This window comes from Dinoponera quadriceps, unplaced genomic scaffold, assembly GCF_001313825.1.
Source record: "Dinoponera quadriceps isolate SergipeBrazil2010 unplaced genomic scaffold, ASM131382v1 scaffold405, whole genome shotgun sequence".
In the NCBI taxonomy this organism is placed as follows: domain Eukaryota; kingdom Metazoa; phylum Arthropoda; class Insecta; order Hymenoptera; family Formicidae; genus Dinoponera; species Dinoponera quadriceps.
The window spans coordinates 2735770-2762235 of NW_014554754.1; the positions used below are offsets into that span (position 1 = coordinate 2735770).

A 26466-nucleotide genomic window follows, 5' to 3' on the forward strand; every position below is an offset into this window, starting at 1 on the left:
AAATTTACATTTACAAGACTGTGAAACTAAGGACTATGAGGATTTGTAAAGTTATTTGTATCTATATTGTGCCATAAGTGACAATAAATCTTTGTAGGCCAAATAACCCAAGCTGATAATGCACAGCACTAAGTGAAATTTTATTGTACACATTCAGTACTGCGGGATTTACAGAGAAAAAATGGATGCACATTAACGAAAAGAGAAATAACGAATATTTCGTTAATCGAAATAATCTTCAATATCGATGTCAGGATTCAAGAGATCCTCTCCGTACACACTCAGGTCCAGCTGATTAAGTATCAGATTCTCGCACATCTCCTCCAAGTTCGTTTCTCCGATGAGCACTGCGCCCTGCATCTTGCCGTCCTGTAGAACGATTTTAACATACTCTTGTTCTTTGGTGATTCGCAGGAGTATCTCGTAATTTTTTCCCAGGGTCTGCCCGTTGTACAGACCGAGCAGGACAACCTTGTAGTTGAAGAATTTGGTCACGTGGGTGAAGAGTTCGAAGCAGAAGTCCTGCAGGAAATCTTCACCCTTTGAGCGCGAAACCATCGACTTTGCGGCGTAACGACCCATCTGGTGTGCCTGCGTCCACAGTCGCATCTGAAACCAGTGTCTCGCTTTCGGCCAATCCGCGGTACACACGTCTCCAGCGGCATAGACATCCCTCTGCGAAGTCTCCAGCTTCCAATCCACCGACAATCCAGCGTCCTCGGCCCTCTCGAGATTTTCCAAGCCGCATATGTCGGAATTTGGAACGACACCCGTCGCCGAGATAATAAGATCGCAGCCGACGATCTTGCCATTCGTCAGTTGTGCGTAGATCGGCCATTCTTCCTTGGAATCGGGTTCATTCCGTTCGTCGGGGCTAAGTAGCCTTGACACTTCGCATTCGTACTCAACGTGCACGTTTGTGGACTGGAGAAGCGCACCGCCGCTCATGTCGAAGCTGCTGTGCCAATCTGGACCGAGTGCGGCTCCGTTCTCAATCGGTGTGCTGTCCGACACTACGTACCTCATTCTCTTGGTCGGTTGCGCATCCGTGCTGAGGTCCTCCGATTTATCGGACCGGGATATCCCGCTCAAGAAGAATTCGGCGGCCCCGGGATCGACGAACGTCGCGGAAATGTGTTTGTCCTTGATCACCCAGACCATCTCGACGCCTTTCACCTCGTGCACGATCTCGGTAGCGATTCCCCCGTTACCAACTACGACGGCTCTTCTGGCATTTCTCAGTTTGCGGGAGAATTGCAGTACGGACTCGGTATCGCGAATACCTACGACGAAGTCGTTCCTCTCCGCTATCAATTTGGGCCTCGCGCCGGTACAGAGGCACAGCATTTTGAAACTTACGATCTTCCCGTTGCGAGTCTCCATTAGCTTCTCGACCGTGTCGATCTTCACCACGGTATCCTGGATAACTCGCAACATCTTGTGCTCATCAGCCAAAGTTACGACGCTTTTTTCCTCCACGTCGAAATGCATCAACGTTTTGCCGAGCGGCACTACATTCGTCACAGCTTTCACCAAAGGGCTGGCGGTGATCAAAATTATGCTCTCCTCTGGATCAAGGAAGCTCAATCCTTCGGCGCACGATACTCCGGCGATTCCGCCTCCCACCACAGCGTATGTGCATTCCATTTTTTCCACACGGCTCTCAGTTACATCCATGATTGAAGGAGGGGAAAAGTAATGGCGTTAATTGTTAGAGCTTAATGCTTTGGTTGCCATTCAGAATAATCGTACTGTCTTATAGGAACATCAAATGTGATAGTACCGTAATCCTTAGCTCTAGCTAACTCAACTAAAAGATCCTTGTACTTTTTTTGGCAAATACCTGTCTTGCTACGGATATATTTAAATAAATTATACGTAGATCTATATCAAAGTCCATGTATTTACAGTATCGATACGAAACTATCAAAATGATAAAATTTACGTGTCATACTTACGTGTAACTTATAGTATCTCCATTATATGCATTAATAAACTGTTCCAGTAATTTGATGTTTTTATAATCGAGGACAAGATACTCGTCTCTACATAGGGGACAGGGATTTCCACAGATGACATTACCTCTCTAAATTTTACAGAATGTTATTAGATACATTGTATCAAATATAACATATATTACATAAATTTGCACACTTACTATACACATTTCTCGTGTCTTCTTAGGAGGAAGTGCTCCTTTATGATTTCTTCTATATAATTTCCACACTGGATTGTTTCCGTAAGTCTGCTTGTAAGCTAGATTTTGTGAACAATTGTATTTACAAAATAATCGTGTCAAAATGTTAAAGCATGCATCAACAATCACTCACCATCACTTATCATGTACTTGATGCTGGTCTCGACTGAAACCTGCTTGCGTGTAATTATGAGTTTGGTGTTTAACGCATTTGTACCTTCCTCCGAAATATTCTGCTCTTTAGAATTTTCCGAAAGACGTGCGAGTGAACATGTAATGGATCTTGCTACATTGAGCTGCAAATAATTTATTCCTAGGAAAGATTGTTTTACATCTTACTACCTACTATTTTGCTTGCTTACTTTGTGAAATAAACTCGCTCGTTCTAACATTCCCACTCGATGCAGCGTATTTAGGATAGACATGTTTGGTAAAATAACTGCGAAAACAAATTGTCAACTCGAGCGATATATAATTACGTACTGTTTTCTACAAATACATGTACGACCATGCCCGATCATATACGGATTAAATAACCTCAAATCTTTAATGGTAACGATATGATAAAAATTAAATAGTTCGTGAATTTGAATTATGGAGTAGGTATTATTCACGCGAGAGGAACTGGTATATATTTTTTATGGCATAATTATGTTACTCATGAGCAAAGTGTGTGGCATTTGACTAATGCATTAGTCACAGTCGAATCATGCAAAAACCTAAATATTTCACGTGATTATTAAACATAAACGTATTGTGTTATAACATATGATAACAAACTTATCAAATAAAAAAAGACGTTTGCTGTATTTTTTGAATTTAATTATCTTATTTCACTTACATTGAAAATAATATTATTGACTCGATACGTATAAAAGGCTGCGTTCCGAAATTCACTGACAGTAATGAAAATCTATAATATATACGTGACACAAAATATAGATTTTTAGTACCGACAGTAAATCTCAGAACGCAACCTAAATGTTTCGTCTACGTCATAAAGTCAAAAAATCATCTAAATTATATTTATTTAACGTTATAATATATGAGTAATATAAAGTGTAATATAATATTAAATTTATTCGAGCAAAATTACATATTTTTATCAAAGAACAAAGAGAAAAATATATTTTTATGAAAGAAGAGGAGGGAGGACGTTAACGTAGCTTCATATGGTCTGTTCTTTATAGCAGCACTGCTGAACTGGTGCAATGAGTTAAAACGAGACGAGTATATTCTGTTCAATAATTTAAAATTGAGCAGTACTGGAAATTTTTTCTGCTGGCTCACCTGCTCGTTCTGTAAACTACAAAACTGAAACAGTTATTATTTATCATTAGAATCTTGAGAAAATTAATAGGGGATTTCTAGTAATTTTTGCGATACACGCATCACATGCGCGAACCAACACGAGAAAGCGTATCATGTGGCGCAGGTTTTAATACGAGGAATTGGTGTCGCATTTGACTCTCGCAGTGAGCACGATACACCATGTTCTCCACTTCCGGTTCATACGTGGAGCAGATTTTACGCAGTTAGGGTAAGCATTGTCTCGTACAAGTTAAGAGGATAAATTCGTACAAGGATAGAGCGAACTACTAGGAGAGAACGAGCCCGGCAGTAGTGGCGATCGTTCCTAAACAACATTTCATTGCAGATGGCAAATCTACGACGAAATAAGAACGGATTGCTAAAGGGACTCTCGTAGCGTTTATCGATGCGCAGCGGCAGAATTCATCGAACGAACGAGTCGTAGGGCCACGTCGTTGTCATGTATAGGAAATGTTCCGTTTCTTATGCACCACACACAGTGAACATTTGTTTTCCATAAAAAGGATTTAATTTTTATCAGATGTGAGTGGATTTCCTATTTTCCAACAAACAAAAAATACGAGAGAGAGAGAGAGAGAGAGAGAAAAAAAGAGAGAAAGAATCGCGAGTTCTCGACGAGAGTAACGAGGTCGGTTGATAGTCCGGATGCTGTCGCTACCGAGAATCGAGGAAATCCCGACTTCCATTTCTTAGAAAGTACTACCAATAAAGGGGCATCCGTGCTTTCGAGCTGCTGACGCCCCGAGGGGTGGGCGTGTACGCTCGGGGTATCCGGCTGGATAACTTTGAGGTTTAGTGACGTAACTTGATATTGATGTGAATTAACGATCTCGCATGGCCGAGGTTCGCGGCGATGATGAGAGCGAAAGGGGAAATCGAGATCATAAAGTGCCAATCGGATGTCAAGAGAAGAGAGTTCTGTCGAGTTTGTCGAGGCGAGTTTTGATCGGAAAAAGTGCTGAAAAAAAAAACGAAAAAAAAGAAAAAAAAGAATAGGGGACAAAAGTGTTGGTTCGAAGGTACGATATATGCAGTAGGTGAAACGCAAGTTTCGCGACATTGTACGCAAATAGAACGGAGCTACGTCACACTACGGAAGACGAGGGCGGGTGGGGTACGCGACCGTTATTGGCTTGCGTCGAGCGGCGTTCGTAGTTCCGATTGGTTGACGGTGCGAGGCGGACGGACGAGGTGTGCGCGCGGTCGTTGCGCGGTGGTCGCCGTGTCTCCGACTCCGCTAGTCTGACGAGTGAGGAGAGCCGTATCGTTCGTCGTAACCGAGGAATTTCCGTCCTCGCACGCTTTCGAGCACGGCCTGGCGAGCGCGGCCCGTCCCGACCTTCCGCCCCGAGCGTCGCTCGTATTACAAACAGAATGATTATTTGCGTAATTATAGTCCACATAAGACAGGCTAGGTATGCGAAAATTCCTTCGCGGAGGTATAATCGGGCCGTTTGTTCGGGCCTCCGCTATTGCGCGTTTTAGACTCGCGAGACCCGGGCGCGGATCAGAGCAGGGCTTGATCTCGTCGAGGATCGTAGAATTGCGAATTGAACGCGCGCGAACAAAGGACGCAGAATTGGGATTTCAGGGGGAGAAACGAGCGTCCGCTCTCTTGTCGTCGTCGTCGATCTCGCTCTCTCGGTGTGCCCGACCGTTAGATATCCGTTCGGCAATATGGCGTTGAATGCGCATCGGTCGTGAAGTCCGTGCATGACGCGCTACGTAATTGTCAAATATTTCATGTTTTTTTCCAGATACGCGCGGTGATTTTATGTCTGGTACAGAGAATGTGCTGAAACATCGTCGATATCAACAAAATGGTGAGTAACATGACTGATTTATCGTTAAAGCGTGGCCGCTTCCCTATACGTGAGCCACACAAGCCGCGGCGCCATCTGAGTATTTGGCGGTAGCCAGAGATCAATAACCTTTGCATCTCCTTTGACCTCGTGCTCTATTTTTTGCTGTTGCGAAAGTTGTAATTTCTAACACACGTTCTCCGAGCGCTCGACTCACCGTTATCGCACGCGAGACGGGAATGCGCGCGATGTCGGTTCCATGAATTCGTTTTTTATTGAAATTTCTACGAATTTTTGAAATTTCGATGAATGCCATAATTCGGCATATAATGATTAAGATAATTTAATAGAATATTCTATTAATACTCAAAGGAATAATCTTACACAAAGAGTAATCTTAAACATGTATAGAAAAAGTTTGATTTTACTTGAGTTTATGAAAATGCATTTTTTTTTAATCCAATAGCAAGAACTTGTCCTTTTCAGCATTCTACCCATATTTCAGCTTTGAAAGTTGAGAAAGAATATATGATATCTTTTTTATATTAATGTTAATATCAATTGTCTAGTCGTCATACTTGAATATTTCAAATATAATATTTCGATAATCTAATATTATATAATATTTGTGGAAAATTACATAAAATTGGAAATGTGTCAAACCATATAAATGGTTGAGTGATATTTGAAATGTGCCATATAATTGTTGTAATTATAATTATAATCACCATATAAACAAAGTATGTTTGCTAACTTTAGAATTAGTTGGTTCTTATGAGCTATACTATCTCTAGTGTAATTATATAAAATATAGCAAAATATTTGTCTATTCATTATTTATATTCCTTTATTAGTAATTTTTTTTTAATTGAATTCTAAAGTTGCAAGAAAAACATATACTTTGTTTCTATATAGTGATTATATTAAGAGTGTCTTTTCATGTATCTTTTCAGCCACGCATAGATCCTTTATCCTTACTGAGATGTCTCAGTGTTTTATTGGGTCCAACAGGAGGGATAAAAAGTAAAGAAGAAGTTCATCGGTTAGCTAATCTAATGACAAAGTTTTCCAAGAAACTTGTTTCAAAATGCATTTATATACAAATATTAAAGACCACAAATACGGATTTGCTCAGCCAGTAAGTGTTTTGTTTAAATTTAATGAATAAATATCAATATGTATCATCTTGATTGGCTTAATGATAAAGATAGTTTTACCAAAAAATTTCAATTTTCCCCAAAATTTCAAAAACCCAACTAGTCTTCCCTAATATTCTTGTCATTCTGAAGCTTACACAAATTTGTCACTTAGCATGTAAAAATGCACAAGTATATGTATTTTCTTGTATATTTGTGTGAAAGAAACAAAGCATGCTAGAGAAAATAAAAGAAGGCTTAGAACCATTAGACGGCCCTTATCAATGGGCCGTTTTTACTGATACGAGTCTTACACTTCTATTATACAAACTTTTAATATGACTCTTAATATATAAGCTAATTAAAAGAAAAAAAGAAACTTGTGATTTCTCAGACAAATATAATTTATCAAATTTGTATGAAAAAAAAAAATGAAATCTTCAAGATAAGTGTAGAAGTACACAGATATAAAAGTATATAATTTCCTCATTGTTAATATCAGTTTTAATATCTAAAAATAATTCTTGTGTTTCTACACATGAAGGTGACTTTGAAACTCAATCGTGATACAGCTGTTTTTCATTGCTACATTGTAGTATAATATTAAGTCCTCGCTGTGGCACATTACCACAAGATCTAGAATAGAAAATAGAATGATAGGAAATACAGTACATATACATAATATTTATATACAATAAAGTATATAATCCAATATTTTACATTTGATTATAATTTTCAACTATGCAGATTTATGACCGCCGGAGGGTGGAATCTGATTCACACGTGGCTAACGGACGGCATTCTTGCCAAAAACTGGGCCCTCATCCAGGAATTGCTGGAACTCCTTTTACTCTGCCCAGTGGACATTGAACGGCTGAAGAGCAATAACTGTCCGAAGTTGATCAAAGGTTTGTCGAAAGAGGGTAGTCATCAAGGAGTACGAATATTGGCCAGTCGACTTGTGGAGCAATGGCTGAAGATCGTGAAGGGCGAGGCGGCGCCGAACTCTGTACCGGCTCAAATAATGACGGTGCCGGTGCAGGCGAGTGCAGCTGGAGGAGGACACACCGCTCCTACATCGCAACAGCAGCATTATTCCGGCGATCAGCAAAACGCGTCGGACGCTGTCGAGAACGCGACCGTCCACGTGCAGGACCTGAAGCTTGCGCAACAGTCCGCCGGAAGTACCACGGTACACCAAACCCAACAAGATCAGGAACAGCAGCAACAGGAGAGGCTACAGCCGCAAACAGTGCAAGTACAAGTCGTCGGGAAGAGCCAACAAGCGCAGATACAGCAACAGGCGACGCAACAGAGCAAAAAGCAAATTGTTGTTGTATCTTCGCAGTCGTCGGTCCCGGTCTACAAGATCACCATTCGCGATGGTAATCAGGTCCTCGCGAAAGTAGAGACAGATCCCGCGAATATAAACAGCGTTCTAAACACGTCTAGTACTGCTATAGAGGTTAACGGAAATATCACGGACGTGGCCGCGATTTCCGCGAAGCAGGAGGCGAAGAAAGAGGAAGCGGAGGAACTCGAGGAGAAAACGCAGCAAAGTGACAGTGCTAGTAGTACTAGTGGTCAGGAGGACGCGGCAGAGACGAGACAGTCTGACAATTCGGAACACATTTCCAGTGAAGTGAAACCGACTGTAGTTAGTTCTAAGGACAATCACGATGCCGATAGTGTTAAGGACAATAAGGACTCTAAGGACATTGTTAATAGTGATAGCAGTAAGTCTAGTGATAAGGAGAATAGAGACTCTCATAAAAAGGACGAGAAGAAGTCCGGCGGCAGCTCTGACAAAAAAAGTAGTAGTCATCATCATGGCTCATCGTCCAAGAGTTCTTCTAAGCACAGCTCGAGTTCCGGTACCCATCGCACCAGCTCTCACAAGTCCAGCAGTCATCGCTCCGGTTCCAGTAGTAGCAGCTCGAAAAGCTCCAGCTCCAGCAAGGACAGGTCTTCCAAGGACAAAGACAAGCATCACTCCAGCTCGTCCAGTAAACACAGTTCGAGCAAGAATAAATCTGAGCGGGATAAAGAACGGGAGAAGGAGAAGCTGAAGAAGGATCAGGCGGAGAAGGACAAGGCGACCTTGGAGAAAGTACAGGGTCAGGCGCTGAGCTCCAAATTTGGCAAGATACCGAAGAAACGATCGGAGGACGAGAGGTCGAGCGACACGAACGGGAGGAAGTCTTCGACTGATTCGCGGGATGGCTCGAAGGAGAATAAAGAGAAGGCGACGGACTCTTCGAAGAAGATCGTCACGGTGCCCGAGAAGAAGGTCATATCGATGTCCATTGAAGTTAGAAAGAATAATCAGGACTCGACCCGGCCGAAAACTGTGAAGACGTTCAATTCGAAATTCCGATCCACGGGTCTGGAAGAAGAGGTAAAGCCACCGCCCCCGAGGTCGAAGAAGCCGAATCCTGTCGTTGACAAGAAAATCATACCGCAAAAATTGCCCGTTTTGAAGAGGCCATCGCCGATAAGAGATGCCGTCCCGCTGGTAGAGAAGCGCGCGAAGCTGTCGCTGGATTCGCCAACGTCACCGGCGGAGGAGAAGAAAGGCGGGATCAAGCTGATACCACCAAAACCAAAACGTAAGTATATTGGTATCCTATCACATAAAATCTTGTTCTTAATGTTTCTATATACTATACTATTCTATGTATAAAGTATTCTTACAGACTATAGATAATATTACTTTTGTTTTAATCTAAAAATAAACATATTGCTAATGTTCATGGATCAAGCAGTCTATGAATTCCAGAGATTTTTAAACCGGAGAAAATTTGGGTAATTAAAAACATAATAGAGGCTTGCGTCAAATTTTGTGTTCAGTATGGAACTTGACCAGAATAGTACAGATAACGATTTGCAAATATCTCTTTGAAGATATTTATTAAAAAAGATTATACATGTTTGTACAAAAAGAGCAAATAATTTTAGTAAATACAAAATAATAGATTTCACAGCAGTATTACTTAAAAAAAAAGGATACATTGTGTAAAGGTAGCACATAATATATAATTTATTGCTTTGTTATAAATACGAATGTTGAATTTACATAAAAATTTTATTTTGTCTTAAGTGCTAAATTATCTTTGCAATTATCTAATTAATTCATTTTTATAGTACATTTATTATCGCACTTATATCGTATCACTTATATGCAATTTTTATTTTTATTATAAAGTATAATTTTGAATAATTTATAATATATTAATTACACATATCTAAATTGGAATTTGCAAATTTTTTCATAACATTTATATCACCTTAAAGATTGTTACATTGTTTTTATTATAATATTTGTGTGATACATGATATGATACTTTCTTTGATCAATTTTTGTAATCAGAAATAATATTATTTTTCTGTTTTATCATCATTACCTTTCAACATACGCATTGTACAAGATCTAAGTTCTATCAATGATGCCAAAAGATAATGACTGCTTAGCTTTGTACATTAGCATGCTGCATTGCATATATACCATTACTAACTCTGTAATATTGAGTTTGCAGATGGATGGTTACCAGGAGAAGCGCAAGCAGATCCAGTATTTATTGTGCGATGTTTTTACATATTGCGAATATTGTCGACAGTCTTTATTCATCACTTTTGGTATTACGGCCCCACGTCGGGCCCTTATTTTGTCTGTGATCTCTTTAACTTATTATTTCTTCCAGATCTCCCTAGCATAATACCCTTTAATAGTTATACCCTCTCTACTTTCCCCAAAAAGTTATTATTAGTGTCTTGTAGAAGATATAATAAGCCGATGTAACGATCGTTGCTGCATGGGAGAATTAACGGATTTCACGCGGATCGTCGAAAATTAGCACATCTCATTAATGAAGAACGAAGAGCAAAGAACATTATCGGATCGGAACACTCCGCTACGAGCGTTTTTCATATATTAAGAAGATTCAGCAGGTAATCTTCGACAAAGTATATTCATTTATAATGCCCGTGTTCGTGCGCGATTCTTCTAATTTTGTGCCACGATGAGAGAAAGAAAGAGAGAGAGAGAGAGAGAGTGAGAGAGTCATATACGTGTATACATACATGTATACATACATACATACGCGATCCGGGAGAAAATAAGACCGGTAGATTTTTCTCGTTGAAACATTCGTGTCAGAAGTGTCCTCGCCGGCGCACTCGTCGGTGTGAGAGGGTGACGCATCGATATCGAGCCATCACACAGGGATAATTCTAATCTCTAACTAGGTAAGGCAACAAAAAAACACAAAGTCTTGTCTGTCCAATATTTCTTCCCTTTATACATGTACACCCTACTTAAACATTTTAAATAAATTTTATCAGAAATCTGGAATATTTAACTCTTGGGTTTCTGCTATACTACATACTTCTTGCTCGCTACAAAATGCTTTTAAGACGAAGCAAAAATAATCGTGTATCGTAGGCCCATCCAGATTTCCATCCTCTCGGTAATTGTTCTTTTTTTTTTCTAACGTAAATGCAGAGTACAAAAAGTAACCGATAAGAAAAGAAATTGTAGTTTTACTGGCATTCTTGAAATTCGCGTCCTTCAAAGTGAATAACGAGGTTTTAACGAGGTTTTAACGAGGACAGCAGGCTTATCATTTTTTTCTTTACTTACATAACAGAGACATTTTTGCAGATTTGTTGCCATTGAAACATGAACATGCCGTTCGAGACATGTCGACGAACAAAATGCGATTCTCATTGTCGCGTCTTTTGTGATATGTTTACGCATATATCAGAGAGCATTGAAATTTGCGTGGGGCAAGTGACACCTTTAATAGAGAGGAAGAGAGAGAGAGAGAGAGAGAGAGAGAGAGAGAGAGAGAGNGAGAGAGAGAGAGAGAGAGAGAGTGAGGGGGGGAGGGGGAGCGCAAAGAAAAGCACAAATGGTTGAGTGAAAGAAGAGATTCGCAAAAAGTTAGGGTATATATCGTGCGTAGAGAAGCAACACTACGATTTTTCACTGAATGACACGTGGACCCCGTGGATTGAAAGTACCACTGAAAGTGTACGAATTCTGAAGCTGCACGCCGACGTCCTCAAGCAGGAAGGCCTTTAAGGACCAGCAAACCCCCTTTACAGCTTGTAACCGACGTGTTCACAACCGACCCGCCGAAGAGACTACTTCCTCGCTTCCAATGATCGCGTCTTAATTGAAACTAAAGACGATGGGACAGTGATCGGAGGGAGCGGAGAGATCGCGCTCCAAAATTTGTCGAGCTCGAGAACGTGATGGATTCTCGACATAATTTTCCGCAATATCGCAAAGCTCGTGCGCGAGACCGATTATCTCGAATCTTACTTCCTTGACGATCGAATTCGCCGCTTCGGCGACGTGGTATTTTTTTTTTTGATAGGAGGTGTCTTGCTTGCCGAATTGTCTTGCTTGAACGTCTCGCTTGAGATAATCGATATTTTTCCCTTTTGGAACGCGCTCCGCTCGGATTGACGTCGAATGACGCACGTTCTCGCGACGAATTTCGAGGCGACGACGCACTGATCCGTGACCTCGCGCGCGACCTCGGAAAATGTAGAAATCTCGCGGGCGATATTGAGAAGTCGAAGTTCGGACGCGCGCGTGCCGGGACGAAAATAGAATACGGATAAAATACGGAGCGTGGGGACAAAAACACGACACCGATTGTGCACCGACGACGACGACGAGGACGAAATGACAGTGACGACGATCGCTTCTCCTCGCGTCCGACTTTGCGCTCGGAATGGGCCGGCCGCCGATTAATCCGCCGGCGAAGAGACAGAATTCGAATCGAGAGATGCGCGTTACCACGCGCTCTCACGTGTATCCTCGCGCGGAGGTCGATGTTTTTGCAACCGTTTTATGGCGACGCACGTGGCCCGTCGGCCGTGTGCCACCTCAGTTTACGTCCCGCGCGCTATCGGCGCGTACTAACCGTTCGGCGCGCATCGGTCTCGCGCAACCTCGTGGACTTGACACTTCTCTTTCTGACGGGGGCGTCCGCGCCATGCACGCTGTCAAAGTCAAGAGGAACATTCTATTTGCTTGCACGCGATCATTTATTTTATGTGAATGATTGTACATTATGTGTAATTATTACCACACGGTCCCTGGGCCGCGTGCAAGGATGCGAAAGTTTACGATACGATCGATGTGTGTGTAAGAAGAGATATTCTGTATTTATATAGATATCTATATGAAAAAGACATCCATTGCTGATCCTATCTATAACATTTATTTATTTGTTTAACATTAGATTGTGTTCTCTTGCGTGTGCCTGTAAGAAGAATATTCTTTCGCGTCTTCCCCGGATATTAAAGGAAAAAAAAAGGAAAAGAATCCCGCTATATTGATTATGTCTTTGGGAAAATCACGAGAGTAAAGTTTTATAAAAGTATAAATATATTTTGCTTGATACAATTCTCTTATCAATTTAAAGAGTAATAAAACTAAGTTCCTATCCCCGATTTTGCAAATTTTATACTAAGGATCTGTTGGAATCAATAAAAAACGCGGGAGCGTGTAAATAGTAATTTAGCAGCGGTCTCGTTTCAGATACACGCGTTAGGTCAGCTTTCTTAAACGAGAGATTAAAGAAAAGTTTATCTTAGTTATTTCTTGTTATCGGTTTATTCATTTTTTATTATACAGTTTATTTATTATATTGATTATTTATCGTACAGAAAATTCATATGAAATGATAGAAATACAAATCGTAGTCGAAAATCCGAATATATCGATGCAATCGATATATTTAAAATTGAAAAATGTAGGTATTACAGAGATATAAATGTTATTATATTTAGGCAAATGTATGCAATAATTTGTATGCAGTACATAAAAGAGGTGTATATATGTATGAAGTAATAACGTTTATAAATATGTTTGTTATCGACGAGACCGCTGTTTTGAATTTTAACTCGTAAGACACTTGCGAGATTATAAATATTATCTTATAGCACATCATCGCATAATTGCTGATAAATAACACAAGATAATGGAAGGTGTTAAAACTGAAAACGTACTCTACAAGAACAGAAGTGAGGAATCTAGGAAGCAAATGAATGTCATATTTTTTTTACTATAGATCAATTTCTCAGTGGAAATAAAACGAATCGTATAATGCAACCCGTATACTCTTCCTTGATTAAAATCGTTTACGTGTTATTTGTGTAGAATGGAACAACGATTTTATGTGTTCAAGAAAATTTATGTACATGAATTATCCATAAGTTTGTTCCATTGACGCATATATCACATTATTATGATTCAGTCAAATCAAATTTTTGCAATTGTTTGTTCGTTAAATTATATGACTGTAGGAGAAATTATGTCAGTTATTTTTATCACATATGTAAATTACGGTATTGAGATGTTTCTTTCCGCACATAAAATATCTCTACAATATATAAAAGTAACGTTAAAAATCAATTTAAAAAATTAAAAGTTAGCGTCTAAATTAATTTTTTAATCTGTAGTATATGTAGTTGTTGAGTAAACAATTATTTTAATATTTTTTTGTTATGCATTTTTTTACATTATTATCCTCAATATATGATTTTATTTCAATTATTTAATTTGCAATAATAATTTATACAGCTGTGCGTGTGTATGTGTGTGTATGTGTGTCAGTGATAATAATGATGATTATTTAGTGTATAGAACATATATATTTATTTATACGAATAAATATAGAAATTATTTTATTTGTAATAAAAACAATCATTTTGTAAATAATACCTAATATTTTTTTGCATTTAAAGACATTTGGCGACATAATTATAATGATTTAAACGAATGTATATCTTTCTTAGAATATTAATTTGTTTTAAATATCTCTTTTTAATATGTCGTAATATTAATGAATGCAAATGACGCAAATATGATTATAATATATATAATTTATACAATTTTTTATAACGTTATAGAATATAATTGATTAATTATATATGTCAGAGGTGTTGATTTGCATAATATTACATATTTATTTGCCCACTTTATTGCCCGTTTTTATTCTACAGTTACATTATCATATCTATTATCATTATAAAAATAATCGCATACTATAGATTTGAAGTATAATAAAAGTTTACAAAGGCAAAATTTAAAATCTGAAATGATGCTTATATTCATCTCTTTTCATTAGGTATTCTGAAGTTGTTTAATTACCATTTAAAAAAGCATGTAGATTTCTAATAAATAATCTATTATATAAAAAGTAGAAGTTTAGTGATATACACAATACACAGTTAGCAGTTTTTAATATAAAACTATACTAAATGTCTAAAATGATAGATGGTAAATATATATATATATATATTAAATTATTATTTTTCAAAACGTCCGTATTTGTGTGACGCTTATATCATTTCTTCACATAGTTTATCACATATGTTATTGGAAACTTTGAAATAATAACGTTGTCGTTACCTGCTGAATCATAGTTTAATTATTTTTAGCTGTTTTAGGACGAATGCAGAATACAAAATACGGGAAGTTGTTTGGAATTGATCAATATTTTTTTCTTGCAGGATGTATTGAAACAAATAACGCTGATTTTATCACAACAGACAAATTATCGTTGTCCTCTGATGTGATGCGAAGCTTCCGTGCAGCTATTGGAAAACGGAAGCGATCGAATTATTGTGCAATTTATATTTTCGACTTTACGACGAATCTTAATATTTTCTAGGTATATACCAAACAGCCAACGAATCGTGATAACTTCGTGACTACGTTGTGTCAAAATTCGGGGAAGAATATTGCCAACTTTTATAATAACCAAGCATCTCTTGTTTTTCAGAATTATTTCCCAGAGCCAACTGGATCTTTAGTTTTATATATTAAGTCTTTTCGTATTTTCTTCTTTTAAATTCGTGTAATATTAACAGGATTGGGAAAGTTAGTTTTTAAAAACAACTTTTTACCGTTATCGTTACACAAGAAGTAACACATTGTTACAATTTCCGTTACTTTATTTCCGTCAAATTAAAAAAATTTTTTCTAATTCGCTATTGCCCATTCTACATGCGTCCTCAGCAGGCGTGATTACGTAATAATGATTCTTCTCTCATAATGATAACGTTATTAATATATCATCACTTTTATTTGGTCTATCATTTGTGTGTAAAATAATTATTATATTCATTATTATTATATAACAGTTACAAATTATTATTAAAATTATAAGCATAACAAGCGACGCGTTATTTCTCAATCCTGAGTATAGGGATCTCCCAATATTGACATATTTTATCATTTGCTCATAATAGGACATAGTACAATAATAATTTCAATTCCTCAATTGCTTGCTGTTTCCAGCGATGGTGCTGCAAGAGAGCGATATGTTCATGGACGCTCTCACGGCATCTACGAAGAGCAAGGAACAAAGGAAACGCAAGCGCAGAGTTTCCATATCGAAGGACGGTTCCTCGGAACCTAAGAAGCAGGAAACCATTACTGCCGAAAATCGCGAGAGCACACCACCACCTGCTTCGCCCTCGAATCCAGAAGATAAGTCGCCGGTTGCTCTTAAACCGAATTTCAAGGTAAGATACATTTCCGCGATGCGTGTATTATTTGTTAAAGAAGAAAACGCGATTTCAAGTCGATCGACAAGTGTATCCGTTTGAGAGAATCACATTATTTATCGAAACTCTTGCAACATTATTATTTAGTTATGAATTCGAGTTTAAGATCTTATCAAAGCAGAATGCACTTCACGTTAATTTTTATGTCTCTTAGTATTCGTGGAAATATGAGAATTGCTATTAATAACAAATATGAGAAATGAATTCTTCTCTTTTATAGTTTTATCAAGATACTTTGGAAATAGAAGAGGACAAGGAACAAAGGGAAAAGGAGAGTAGCGAGGAAGATTTGAAAAAGGATAGAGATCTGGCGATGGATGATGACAAGGACAATCGAGACGACGACGACGGAAGTAACAGTAAGTGTATTAATTTAAACGTCAGTTAAGCGTGAAAAACATTTTGATTTTTTGAAAACACTTCTCTTAAAAATATACATATTGTGCACAGAGACGATCATATATATACAGGTAGTACAAACGTCTCAGAAATATTTTTAAGACATCTAAAAGAGTCTAAAACAAGCGGGACTTTTCACAGTCGTTCGAAGGACGTCTCTCCAAAACATCTTTGAGACGTTTGTGCCGTGACTATGTAATATCATACGTTTATTTTATTTACTATAATACTCATTTATTTTTCTCTTCAGCACCGACGCCCGAAGAAGATGTGGAAGATACGAAGGATTCCGAGTCGCCAGAAGATGCATCTTCGGTAGTCTCGGATTCGTCGAAGAGGGACAATGTTAGTTCTTACTCCGAAATACGATACGTAGACGGGCTTAGAAGTGTTTTATTACTTCAGAAACGCAAAGGACCTAAGAAAGTCCTAAAATGGAAGACGGATCTGGAATCGATACGTTACTTCGAGTTAGATGAAACGGAGAGAGTCAATGTGACGAAAACGTTTACCGACATGAAGCAGATGGAGAAGCAGAACGAGAGGGAAGCATTCCAGATGGCCAGAAAATTAAGTACGTACTATTTAATTGACACTTGAATTTTACATATACCCATATGTGCATCATGAATCGGACAAAGGATCACTTACGTGGACAAAAAGGAATACAGCAGAGTACACACTTATGTCGACTCTTGTATACTCATTCTTTGTATCAAGGAGCTAGAGACGATAGAACACACATTCTCTGCCATTGTCCTGCAGCCTGTCGGCGCAGATTTATATAATATTTCGAAATAACAAGAACGAAATAATGGAGTTGCACTTTTAAAATACATATTTAACTTAAACATCTGTTCTAAATGGCAAGAGAATTGTTACAAGAGTCTCTTTTAGATCAGTGTGACGGAGACCACAATATAATATATTTAATAATTCTTCATGATATTATTATCCTTATAATAATATCATGAGGAATTATTAAATATATTACTTTATAAATGTATGGTGCAATTATTAACTTCGGTTGCGTTTAATTACTTACATTTATTTATTAAAACACACACACACACACATACAATTTATAAAACTAACAGTGGCTTTCTTTTTATTAGATAACGAAGATTTAATGGAGGAAAGAACAAGGTGGAAGCCTCTAATTCCTATCGATCTTCCTCCTCCGTTAGTAGAGCCTGGGAAGGACAGCAGGGAGAAGGACATCCAGTACGCCCGCGAGAAAGGCATTCTCCAAGCGCTTTACTTTAACCGAAGCATGTACGTATCACACGTTTACCGAAACGACTTCATAATTTCGCCAACATTTTGAGTACATTCTGCGACAATAAGAATCCTTCTATATGTATTTGTTTCGCGTTATTCGCTGGAGTTGAGCAGATGCACATCTTCTTTATCGAATTACGTTGCCTTTGCGTCTCGATCGACACTTGAAGTTAATTCTACCTCGTTTTATTTCTACCTAATTCTAATTCGTGTTTGATTTTACTGAAGCGAGTCTCGGTGTCGGTACAGTCAGCAGATCAAAAGTTGCGATTTTCTCCAATGAGTTTCGCAACGCGTCCCGCGCCCAGCAGGAGAATTCCTTTCCTAGCGAATTCTCAGCGAACAGATTTCCCTATTGGCCACGAGGGCTGGTGCGTTGCGAGATTCATCGAAGAAGAAAGCGCGTCGCAAATTTTCATCTACCGACTGTACAATTTGCCGTACCGACCGGGGGGGGGGGGGGGGGGACACTTCGGGAGTCACGAAGATGGCCTTCTAATTCCCGACCGTTCTTGAATTCCCGCAGGATTCCGGATTCCGCCGCCGAGCCGGACGAAGAGCGGCACCACGTGGTGACCGACCCGAAGGTGATACCGTTGGATGACCTCACGGGTAATAAGGAGAGCGAGAAGGACTTCACGTCGGTACCGTGGCCCGAGCCGAAGCCGCAGCTGACGCCCCAACCGCCGGCAGTCACGACGTTCCATTACCCGACATTCCCTCACAACCAGCAGCCGATGATGACATCTATGGGACCGCAGCCGACGATGGGCCCCATGCCGCAGATGCCGCAACAGATGATGACTCCTACGCACATGGGTCCCATGGGCCAAGACATGACGGGACCGATGCCGGCCGGCGGTGGCGGCTGGAGAACGGGAGACGGCAAGGTCGTGGTGCCCGACGTCAGTATGAATCCCATGGCGAACATGTCGGCCGGTTTCGCTCAAGGGATGGAGGGTGGACCGATGGTCCCACCTGGCATGATGGGTCCACCGCCTATGTACAATCAGCAGCAAGAGGGCTACATGATGGGCCCGGATGACATGGGTGGTTTCAACAATATGAATCCGAACAATTTCCAGGGACCACCCGGGCCGATGTACCCACCCGGGCCGAATTTCCCAGGGCCTAGGGGAGTACCCATGCACAACCGTGGCCGGGGCGCTCCCGGATGGTATCGCGGCGGTGGGCCCGGTAGGGGTGGTTGGAGAGGCGGCGGTGGTGGCGGCTGGCGAGGGAGCGGCAAGCAGCCGCCGGTGTGCCGGCAATTTTCCAAGAACGGTTACTGCCGGGTGGGCGAGAAGTGCCAGTACCTCCACCCAGGCGTGAATTGCCCGCCGTTCTAAGGCGTAGGAGACGAGGATCCAGGCGACTGCGTCCTGTTTCGAAATGACGTAACGCGTAACTGTGCAAGGATCTAACCCGCCGTCACGTGTCGTCGTCCTGTCGACGATGAAGAGGCGTCGATCCTCGCGGTGGAGATTTCGGAAACCGTTGAAATTCAACGGTGTAGAGACAGCACAGTGCACGAGCGACTCGGCCATGTCGTCAGAAGACCACCCGTCATGTAAGACCCGGAATTCGGGGTCTTCGCGGGAGGGTATAGTGAATGATGACGCATAATATCGTACAAAATCTCCTCACGAGACGGCGACGCGAGCAGTCGTTTCATCTCGAGAGAAGATATCCGTAGAGAGTCGCTGAAACCGACGTGAAACATACGGAAGGCCATGGTACACAGGGGATTTCCGGGAACACGCCATATTCTATGTAATTATGTTTCTATGGGAACTTGTGGTCTCCTTTAGACGTTCTACAAGGTTCTATGGGATAATATATCATTGTAATCGCGGTCGCTATTACGATACGATAATTCGGCCTCGTCCCTCGGAGACGGCGAGACGGACTGATTCGTGTACCTAAGTTATTCCTTATAATAAATCTCGATGTGCAATTGTTTTAGCGTGTAAGTCTCATTGTACGGTATGTAAAGTAAGTAGAAAGATTCTTCCCCGGTGTTTATTGAACAAAATCGGCAAGAACACGGGGAGTTCTTGTAAATAGAGTTGCATTTTCTTAGCGTGAATGAGTGCGTGCGCGCGCAGGGTGTTTTATACTTGTCGCGACATTCTATGTCATCAAGTATGAATGCGTAACGAAGAGAGAAAAAGAGAAAGAAGAGAGAAAGAATATTACGTGATCATGTGAGATTCGTCGGCTGCTGGACAGCAGAAGAGTGTCCTTGCGAACAATGCGGGGAATTAAATGTTTAAAAAATTCTACCTTTCGTTTATTTTTATCTTCGACTACTCGCCACACTCGAAATTGCGTCGCCGCAGAACAGAAGATCGTCACGCTCTCGCATTTTATTTCCTGCGTTGTTTACTTCCTGCATAAGTGTGGTCACTGCCGAAAAAATTACGGTTGTATAACTGCCTCGGAATTAATACACACACGAAATTATATAGCCGAAAAAAAAAGTTCTTAACGATCCCGTTACTATATTCTAAGTGGATTATCTGACTGACACACACACGCACACGCACGCGCATTATATTTGAATTTTACGTATTTCAAATTGCATTATATAATATCGCGTTTCTTTCGCGCAGAAAAAGCAATAGAATTCTGGGAATAGGGATCGATTATTATTGTAATGATATTCAATAGCGATACGCGCAATGAGACACCAAAAGTTGTAACGCGGCAAGCGTTACACTTTTTGTCGTAATAATTTCCACTTGTAAAATCCTTGTAAATATCACGATTGCGTAATATATATAAATCAGTAATTCTGATAGAGGCAGGTTGGCTTAAGTTTAAGTTCTGTTAATATGTAACGAAGGTGATAGAAACTTACAACGGTAACATCACGGTGGAATCATACGTGCATCATTCACAAGTAGAAGGAAAAATCATAACCGATCGATCTGACATTATTCAAATGGATTTTCAACAATGTATAAAAATTGTGTAACGAGTTCTTCACAAATCAGACTGTTACTAGTGTAGCATAAATATATAGTATATATACATACATACTCAACACATTGCACACACACACACATACACAACACGCATATATATATATATATAATATGTAGTATATAGTATTATAAATATATACATATAAATGTATCTAAAAATTTTTTACCATACAGGATAAATGGTTGCGCTCTTTTGTATATGGTTAATCGTTACGTTTGTATATAACATCGATTGTTGTATAAGCGCTGCTTTATGAAAATACACAAGTAAGAACTCTATTTTTTAAAATTGCCCACTAATTTCTCGCAAATTACTGTATCCTTTATTATATAATGAACTACGGTGCTGTAGATGGAAATTTGGTATATTACATACACACACATATATATATATATATATATATATATATATATACTCGAGATTTCACATTCAAGCGATATTATTCAAGCTCATGTTTTTAATTTTTATTAGACTATCTTCTCTTATTATATGATTTCTAATTATTAAATATGTTAGTTAAAAAAATATTTAACAAATAAAACGAAACAATTTTACTTAACGTGCGTTTTTACGAATAACGCAAAGTGTTAATACCGATACTCGATTTGTATTTCGTATATTATTTAGAGATGGAAGACGATAAAAAAAACCTAAGAACTCTGTTTAAATGTGTTTCTTTAAACATTTTAACGTAGGATATAAAATAAGAGATGATCGGTAGCTAATAAGCGTTCAGAATTAAGAATGAGGTGTGCAAAAATCTCTGTAAACACCAGTTGGAATTCTGCGAATCTGAATTTATTTAAATTGCTGAGGAGGAGGTCCAAAGATACTTCCACTTTGTTTGCTCGCAGTCCTGGATGGTGCAAACCCAAGCATCTTCTGGATGTTCTAACGAAGAACCATAAGCATACAATTAATATTTTACACACACTTTTACACACATATTTCAATAAATTCGAAGCAATATATTAATATTTAATAAACTTACTTGTCTGATACTCATGGTGCACAATATGTACAAAAATATAAATGAGCATTCTGTATAATCATCGCCCGAGAGATTTCTATGCGATAAGCCTTGTATCCAGCTAATTGGAACAAATGGCAATCTAGCAACAACTCGCCCATCAAATATATTGTTGAACATACTTAAGAGCGCTGTGAAGGCGAATCCAATCGCAAACATTGATTTCATTTTCACGAGAGACAAATCTCGATTATTATTTTTTAATCTTTCCTCTTCACGTTCTATCTTCTTCTTTTGTTGCTTATCCAGAGAATCACCATGAGCTTCCTTCCTCTTTTCCACTAACAAATAAAGATAATTTATATAGATAAGTTTCATACATATACTATCTTATGATAACAGTAATATATTCCAAACTTACACTTCTTACTCTGCTTTTCTACTTCAGCTTTCAACTTTTGATATTTTTCAGTTCTATATACCATTAGCCATGTCAGTCCTAATATCATATAAAGTAAATTATGTTAAAACGCCAACAAAATCTATATTTTCAATGTAAATGTACAAAAATACTTAATGTATATAAAAATAAGTTAAATAAGTTAAAATAAATATATAATTACATATATAAACCCTCCTAACCATTTAACCTTTTAACAATATATTTATTGAAATAGGCTGTTGCTTTACCTTCACCTAACAATGCTGTACATATGCTGATAAATACAATTAGGATAGTATCCGCCCACATATTTGCAAGAATAAGTCTTGTGTTCTTATCTTTATATATAATTTAATTTCTTACAAATTAGTCCGCATCAATTTTGCTTTCCAATAGACATAAGTGAACATGATAAAAAATTAATCAAGTATGACTGTCGTTTTATCGAAATACTTCGCTATGCGGAACACAGTGTATAACAAATTATAGACACTACGACGGCACTACGCACGTGTCGCTCCGCGTAGGGTTTATCAGATGTTTGAAAGCACTTTCAGCTGCGTAATGACGTTATCAATTCAAGTATAAAAAATAGTACGAAGCTTACTAAGCATCAAACGGACTGCTTCTTTCGATAGACAGAAAGATTATCCAAAGCCGGCAGCACTCGGGGCTGGATCTGGTGAAATCTAGTGGCATACTAGAAATACGGTAATAATAACAAGGTGTAGGCATAAAGGTAAGTAATAGAGCAATATATTAGTTGCACACGTTTTGATACAAGAAAATTAAGACTGAAAAATTAGAATTTTTTATATAAATTATATCGCATTTTTGCATGTTAAATACGCGTAAACCTGACGAATTCCAAAAACAATCCCAAGAAGTTTGGTTGTAAAATACTTGGTGCAAAATTATTATCAAAGAAACTTAAGAGGAAGGGAAAATGTTATAATAAAATACTTTTATCAGATCAGTCCAATGGTATGATTGTTCTTGCTTCAAGCTTTAAAATGCCTTTTGAACGATCTCGATAGCATCATTATTGCGAAAGTTACATTTCGCCTATGTTTTATTACGATGCAAAATACGTCTGACTCCATTATTTAGTCATATCACGACCTCAGTTGCTTGTTAAGTATAGTGGCGATTCGTAGCGGAGATTCTGGAACTAAATTTCAGAAATACCGGGTCTAATAATCCTGTAAACTCGTTACTTTTAATGTTAGAAATACCTGGGTTTCAGCGGGTACAGAATTATTAGATTCGTTATTTCTGAAATTTAGTTCCAAAATCTCCGCTACGAGTCGCCACTATACTACATGGGCTGAAAAGTCCTGGGATTTTTAATGAAAACAAGCGTTGTTTTTTGGGCAAAGTTATATTTATTCCTCAACATAGTTGCCTTCGAGTGCGATACACTTGGTATAGCGATTTTCCAACATTTCGATGCCCTTTCTGTAGTACGAAATGTCCAAGCCTTCGAAATACGCCTCGGTTTCTGCGATGGCTTCCTCATTCGATATGAATCTCTTTCCCTGGAGCCACCGCTTGAGGTTTGGGAACAGATAATAGTCGCTGGGGGCCAAATCTGGAGAATACGGCGGGTGAGCAACCAATTCGAATCGTAATTGGTCCAATTTGGCCATCGCTTTCAAGGACGTGTGTGATGGTGCGTTATCGTGATGGTACAGAACTGTTTTCTTCGCCATATGACGCCGTTTTTTCTTTATTCCGTCGTTCAGTTTGTCCAATAACGCTGCATAATACTCTCCCGTAACTGTTCTTCCCTTCTGCAGGTAATCGATGAAGATTATGCCATGTGCATCCCAAAAAACGGAGGCCAAAACCTTCCCGGCCGAGCGTTGGTCTTTTGGCCGCTTTGGTGGGCTTTCGTAGCTTTTCAGCCGCTCTGCAGACTGCCTATTGGACTCAGGCGTATGGTAATGAATCCACGTTTCATCCATCGTCACAAAACGTCGAAAAAAGTCCGCTCGATTACGCTGCAACAACGCCAAACCGGCCGTTGAATCATCAACGCGCTGCTGTTTTTGGTCGGCGGTCAGCAAACGCGGCACCCATCGCGCAAATAGCTTTTTCATATCCAAAACATCGTGCAAAATGTATCCCACCCGTTCTTTTGAGATACCAACGGCCTCAGCTAACTCGCGCAACTTCACTGTACGATCACTCAAAACGATTCGATGCACTTGCTTTACGATTTCCGCATTCGTAGCCTCTTTTGGTCTTCCAGAGCGAGGTGCGTCTTCGGTGCTTGTACGACCCATTTTAAATTCACTTAACCATCGATAAACTGTTGTTCTCGAAGGAGCAGATGTGGGATAACATTTCTTCAACCATTTCATTGAATGTTCAGGAGTTTTTCCCATCAAAAAACAATGTTTGATCAATATGCGATATTCCTGTTTTTCCATTTTTTTTACGAAGGCGAAGGTAGCGACACTTAAACGACTGTAGCTTGTAAACGAATGAACGAAATGTCATGAAACTTCACACATAAACTAGTGACAGATGAACTTCTCGAAATAAATCATGTTCATTTTCTAATGACGCCACCTACTGAAAAATCCCGGGACTTTTCAGCCCATGTAGTACTTAACGAGCGACTGAAGTCGTGATGCGGGTCGGATAGACTAAGTTCCTAGACCTTGTACTCCTTTTTGTACACCCTTTACTTGCAATAAAAAAAAAATAAGGTCGTGATTAGATCCTAGACCATGTACATACCTTTTGTACGCCATTTACTTTCAATAAAAAAAAAAATGAGGTCGTGATATGACTAAATGGTGGAGTCAGACGTACTTGTATTTCTCAAGTAATATGACTCAAGGACTGGTCAGACGTACTTTGCATCGTAATAAAACAGGCGAAATTCAACAAGCTGTAACTTTTACAATAATGATGCTATCGAGACCGTTCATAAAGCACTTTAAAACTTGAAATCTCTAGTTTTTAACCACATTAGCTATATTAATGTTGTCGTTAATTTTCGTCAAGATATTTCTAGTTAAACAAAAAATGGCAATTGCTCAATTTCCAAGTTCTTCGTCTCACAGTTGAATATTCAGAGCGAAAAATTAATTTATTCGAAAATATGATATAAACGTTTTAAAGAGAAAATTTTTAATTTTTTACGTGTTTGTTAACGAATATCGTACACTTGGTCGCAGAACGGTTATACACTTGTATTCATAGTCACTACGCACTAATATATTCTTTGTCGATGATGTGTGTGATGTTTGCCAGCATGACGATCCCATCTTTCATTCCTCTCATTATTTCGACGATCCCAATGATGATTACGTCTATTTTGATTTTGACGCGTCCAGTCATAAGCTCTACGCGGTTTATTATACCAAGGATCCACAATCGGTGGTTTCTTGGGTACTTGGTCCTTCATCTCCATGAAACTGCTATCCTTCTCCGTATAGCGATCTTTATATTCTTCTTCGCATTCTGCTAAGAATTCCTTCTGTTCGCTGGTTAAGGTAGTATCCCCCATAATGTAATATTATTAAATCTGAAATTGACATAGGATTTATCATATTTATGATTATACGATGTAATAAATCACCACTTACAATTATAGCAATTTTTTAAAGTATGTTTATATATATAACGTATATTACTATTTTATAATGTATATATTATATAGAACTAATATAAATGATGCATAAAAAAAGTGTCACAATAACTTACAGTTAAACGTGTATTGTAGAATCTTCTTCAATGATTAATTCTCTTACTCTGATGCTTTTATAAGAAATTATATCTGTAAAATATATAATATTTCACACACACGACACACGAAATATTGGTTATTCTCTTCACAGAATTACTGACCAGTGGCGTTCAATCATATTCAGAGAGAAGCTTGAAAGTGGCCATGCTGTAAAGGCGATAGCACACAATGTTTGTTCATGCTGGATTTGCTGGATGGAAATACCGCGTTCTGATTGGTACATTTCCAATGGATGGAAATCAGACACCAATCAAAACGCATTATTTCCATTTAACAAGCAAATGCAAAAGTGTACTGCCGGCTTTAGTTGATACTTCGTTTGCAGCGCCTTTTGAAGAAATAGATATAAAACACACTAATTACTGTTATCGATTAAGTCGCTTGGTTCGTGTCTGTGCTACATCGTTCAATTTTAGTTTTACTCTCGTTTCATCACTGCCCAAATAGAACAAATTTTTGAAAGATCTCTTAAAGATGTCTGAAAGATATCTTAAAAAAAATATATAACGCCTTTTAGATAGCTTTAAGATTTCTCTTATTACATTACAATTAAAAAACACAT

General features: G+C 38.8%; 5 protein-coding genes across 9 annotated transcripts; 1 reads left to right on the plus strand and 4 right to left on the minus strand.

Annotated features, from left to right (window-relative positions):
• Positions 1–119: 119 nt before the first annotated feature.
• Positions 120–1703, minus strand: LOC106741404 (pyridine nucleotide-disulfide oxidoreductase domain-containing protein 1). The gene has a single exon (XM_014613402.1). The coding sequence runs from the start codon at positions 1675–1677 to the stop codon at positions 223–225; it is 1455 nt and encodes a 484-aa protein (XP_014468888.1). The 5' UTR covers positions 1678–1703; the 3' UTR covers positions 120–222.
• LOC106741405 (28S ribosomal protein S18b, mitochondrial) lies at positions 1699–3062 on the minus strand. The gene is made up of 6 exons (XM_014613403.1): positions 3039–3062; positions 2560–2636; positions 2331–2493; positions 2159–2256; positions 1959–2086; positions 1699–1851 (listed from the first exon to the last, which is right to left on the minus strand). The coding sequence occupies exons 2-6, from the start codon at positions 2620–2622 to the stop codon at positions 1719–1721; spliced, it is 585 nt and encodes a 194-aa protein (XP_014468889.1). The 5' UTR covers positions 2623–2636; positions 3039–3062; the 3' UTR covers positions 1699–1718.
• Positions 3063–3659: 597 nt separating this feature from the next.
• On the plus strand, positions 3660–20829 carry LOC106741434 (serine/threonine-protein phosphatase 1 regulatory subunit 10). 3 transcript variants are annotated; one of them, XM_014613466.1, is made up of 10 exons: positions 3660–3737; positions 3855–4051; positions 5287–5352; positions 6285–6469; positions 7215–9076; positions 15790–16016; positions 16279–16417; positions 16708–17031; positions 17573–17732; positions 18265–20829. In XM_014613466.1, the coding sequence occupies exons 3-10, from the start codon at positions 5350–5352 to the stop codon at positions 19085–19087; spliced, it is 3723 nt and encodes a 1240-aa protein (XP_014468952.1). In that variant the 5' UTR covers positions 3660–3737; positions 3855–4051; positions 5287–5349; the 3' UTR covers positions 19088–20829. The 3 variants fall into 3 exon arrangements, with proteins under 3 accessions (XP_014468952.1, XP_014468954.1, XP_014468953.1); XM_014613468.1 differs by lacking the exons at positions 3660–3737; positions 3855–4051 and adding an exon at positions 4079–4548; XM_014613467.1 differs by lacking the exons at positions 3660–3737; positions 3855–4051 and adding an exon at positions 4692–4944.
• A 676-nt stretch (positions 20830–21505) lies between these two features.
• LOC106741435 (transmembrane and coiled-coil domain-containing protein 1) lies at positions 21506–22830 on the minus strand. Of its 2 annotated transcripts, none has more exons than XM_014613470.1 (4): positions 22749–22830; positions 22121–22198; positions 21721–22040; positions 21506–21620 (listed from the first exon to the last, which is right to left on the minus strand). In XM_014613470.1, exons 1-4 carry the CDS (start codon positions 22753–22755, stop codon positions 21528–21530), a joined length of 498 nt encoding a protein of 165 aa, XP_014468956.1. In that variant the 5' UTR covers positions 22756–22830; the 3' UTR covers positions 21506–21527. The 2 variants fall into 2 exon arrangements, with proteins under 2 accessions (XP_014468956.1, XP_014468955.1); XM_014613469.1 differs by lacking the exon at positions 22749–22830 and adding an exon at positions 22390–22741.
• A 2395-nt stretch (positions 22831–25225) lies between these two features.
• LOC106741308 (RNMT-activating mini protein-like) lies at positions 25226–26143 on the minus strand. 2 transcript variants are annotated; one of them, XM_014613129.1, is made up of 3 exons: positions 26006–26143; positions 25862–25934; positions 25226–25682 (listed from the first exon to the last, which is right to left on the minus strand). In XM_014613129.1, the coding sequence occupies exon 3, from the start codon at positions 25662–25664 to the stop codon at positions 25368–25370; it is 297 nt and encodes a 98-aa protein (XP_014468615.1). In that variant the 5' UTR covers positions 25665–25682; positions 25862–25934; positions 26006–26143; the 3' UTR covers positions 25226–25367. The 2 variants fall into 2 exon arrangements, with proteins under 2 accessions (XP_014468615.1, XP_014468614.1); XM_014613128.1 differs by having other exon boundaries at positions 25862–26085.
• Between the last annotated feature and the right edge of the window lie 323 nt (positions 26144–26466).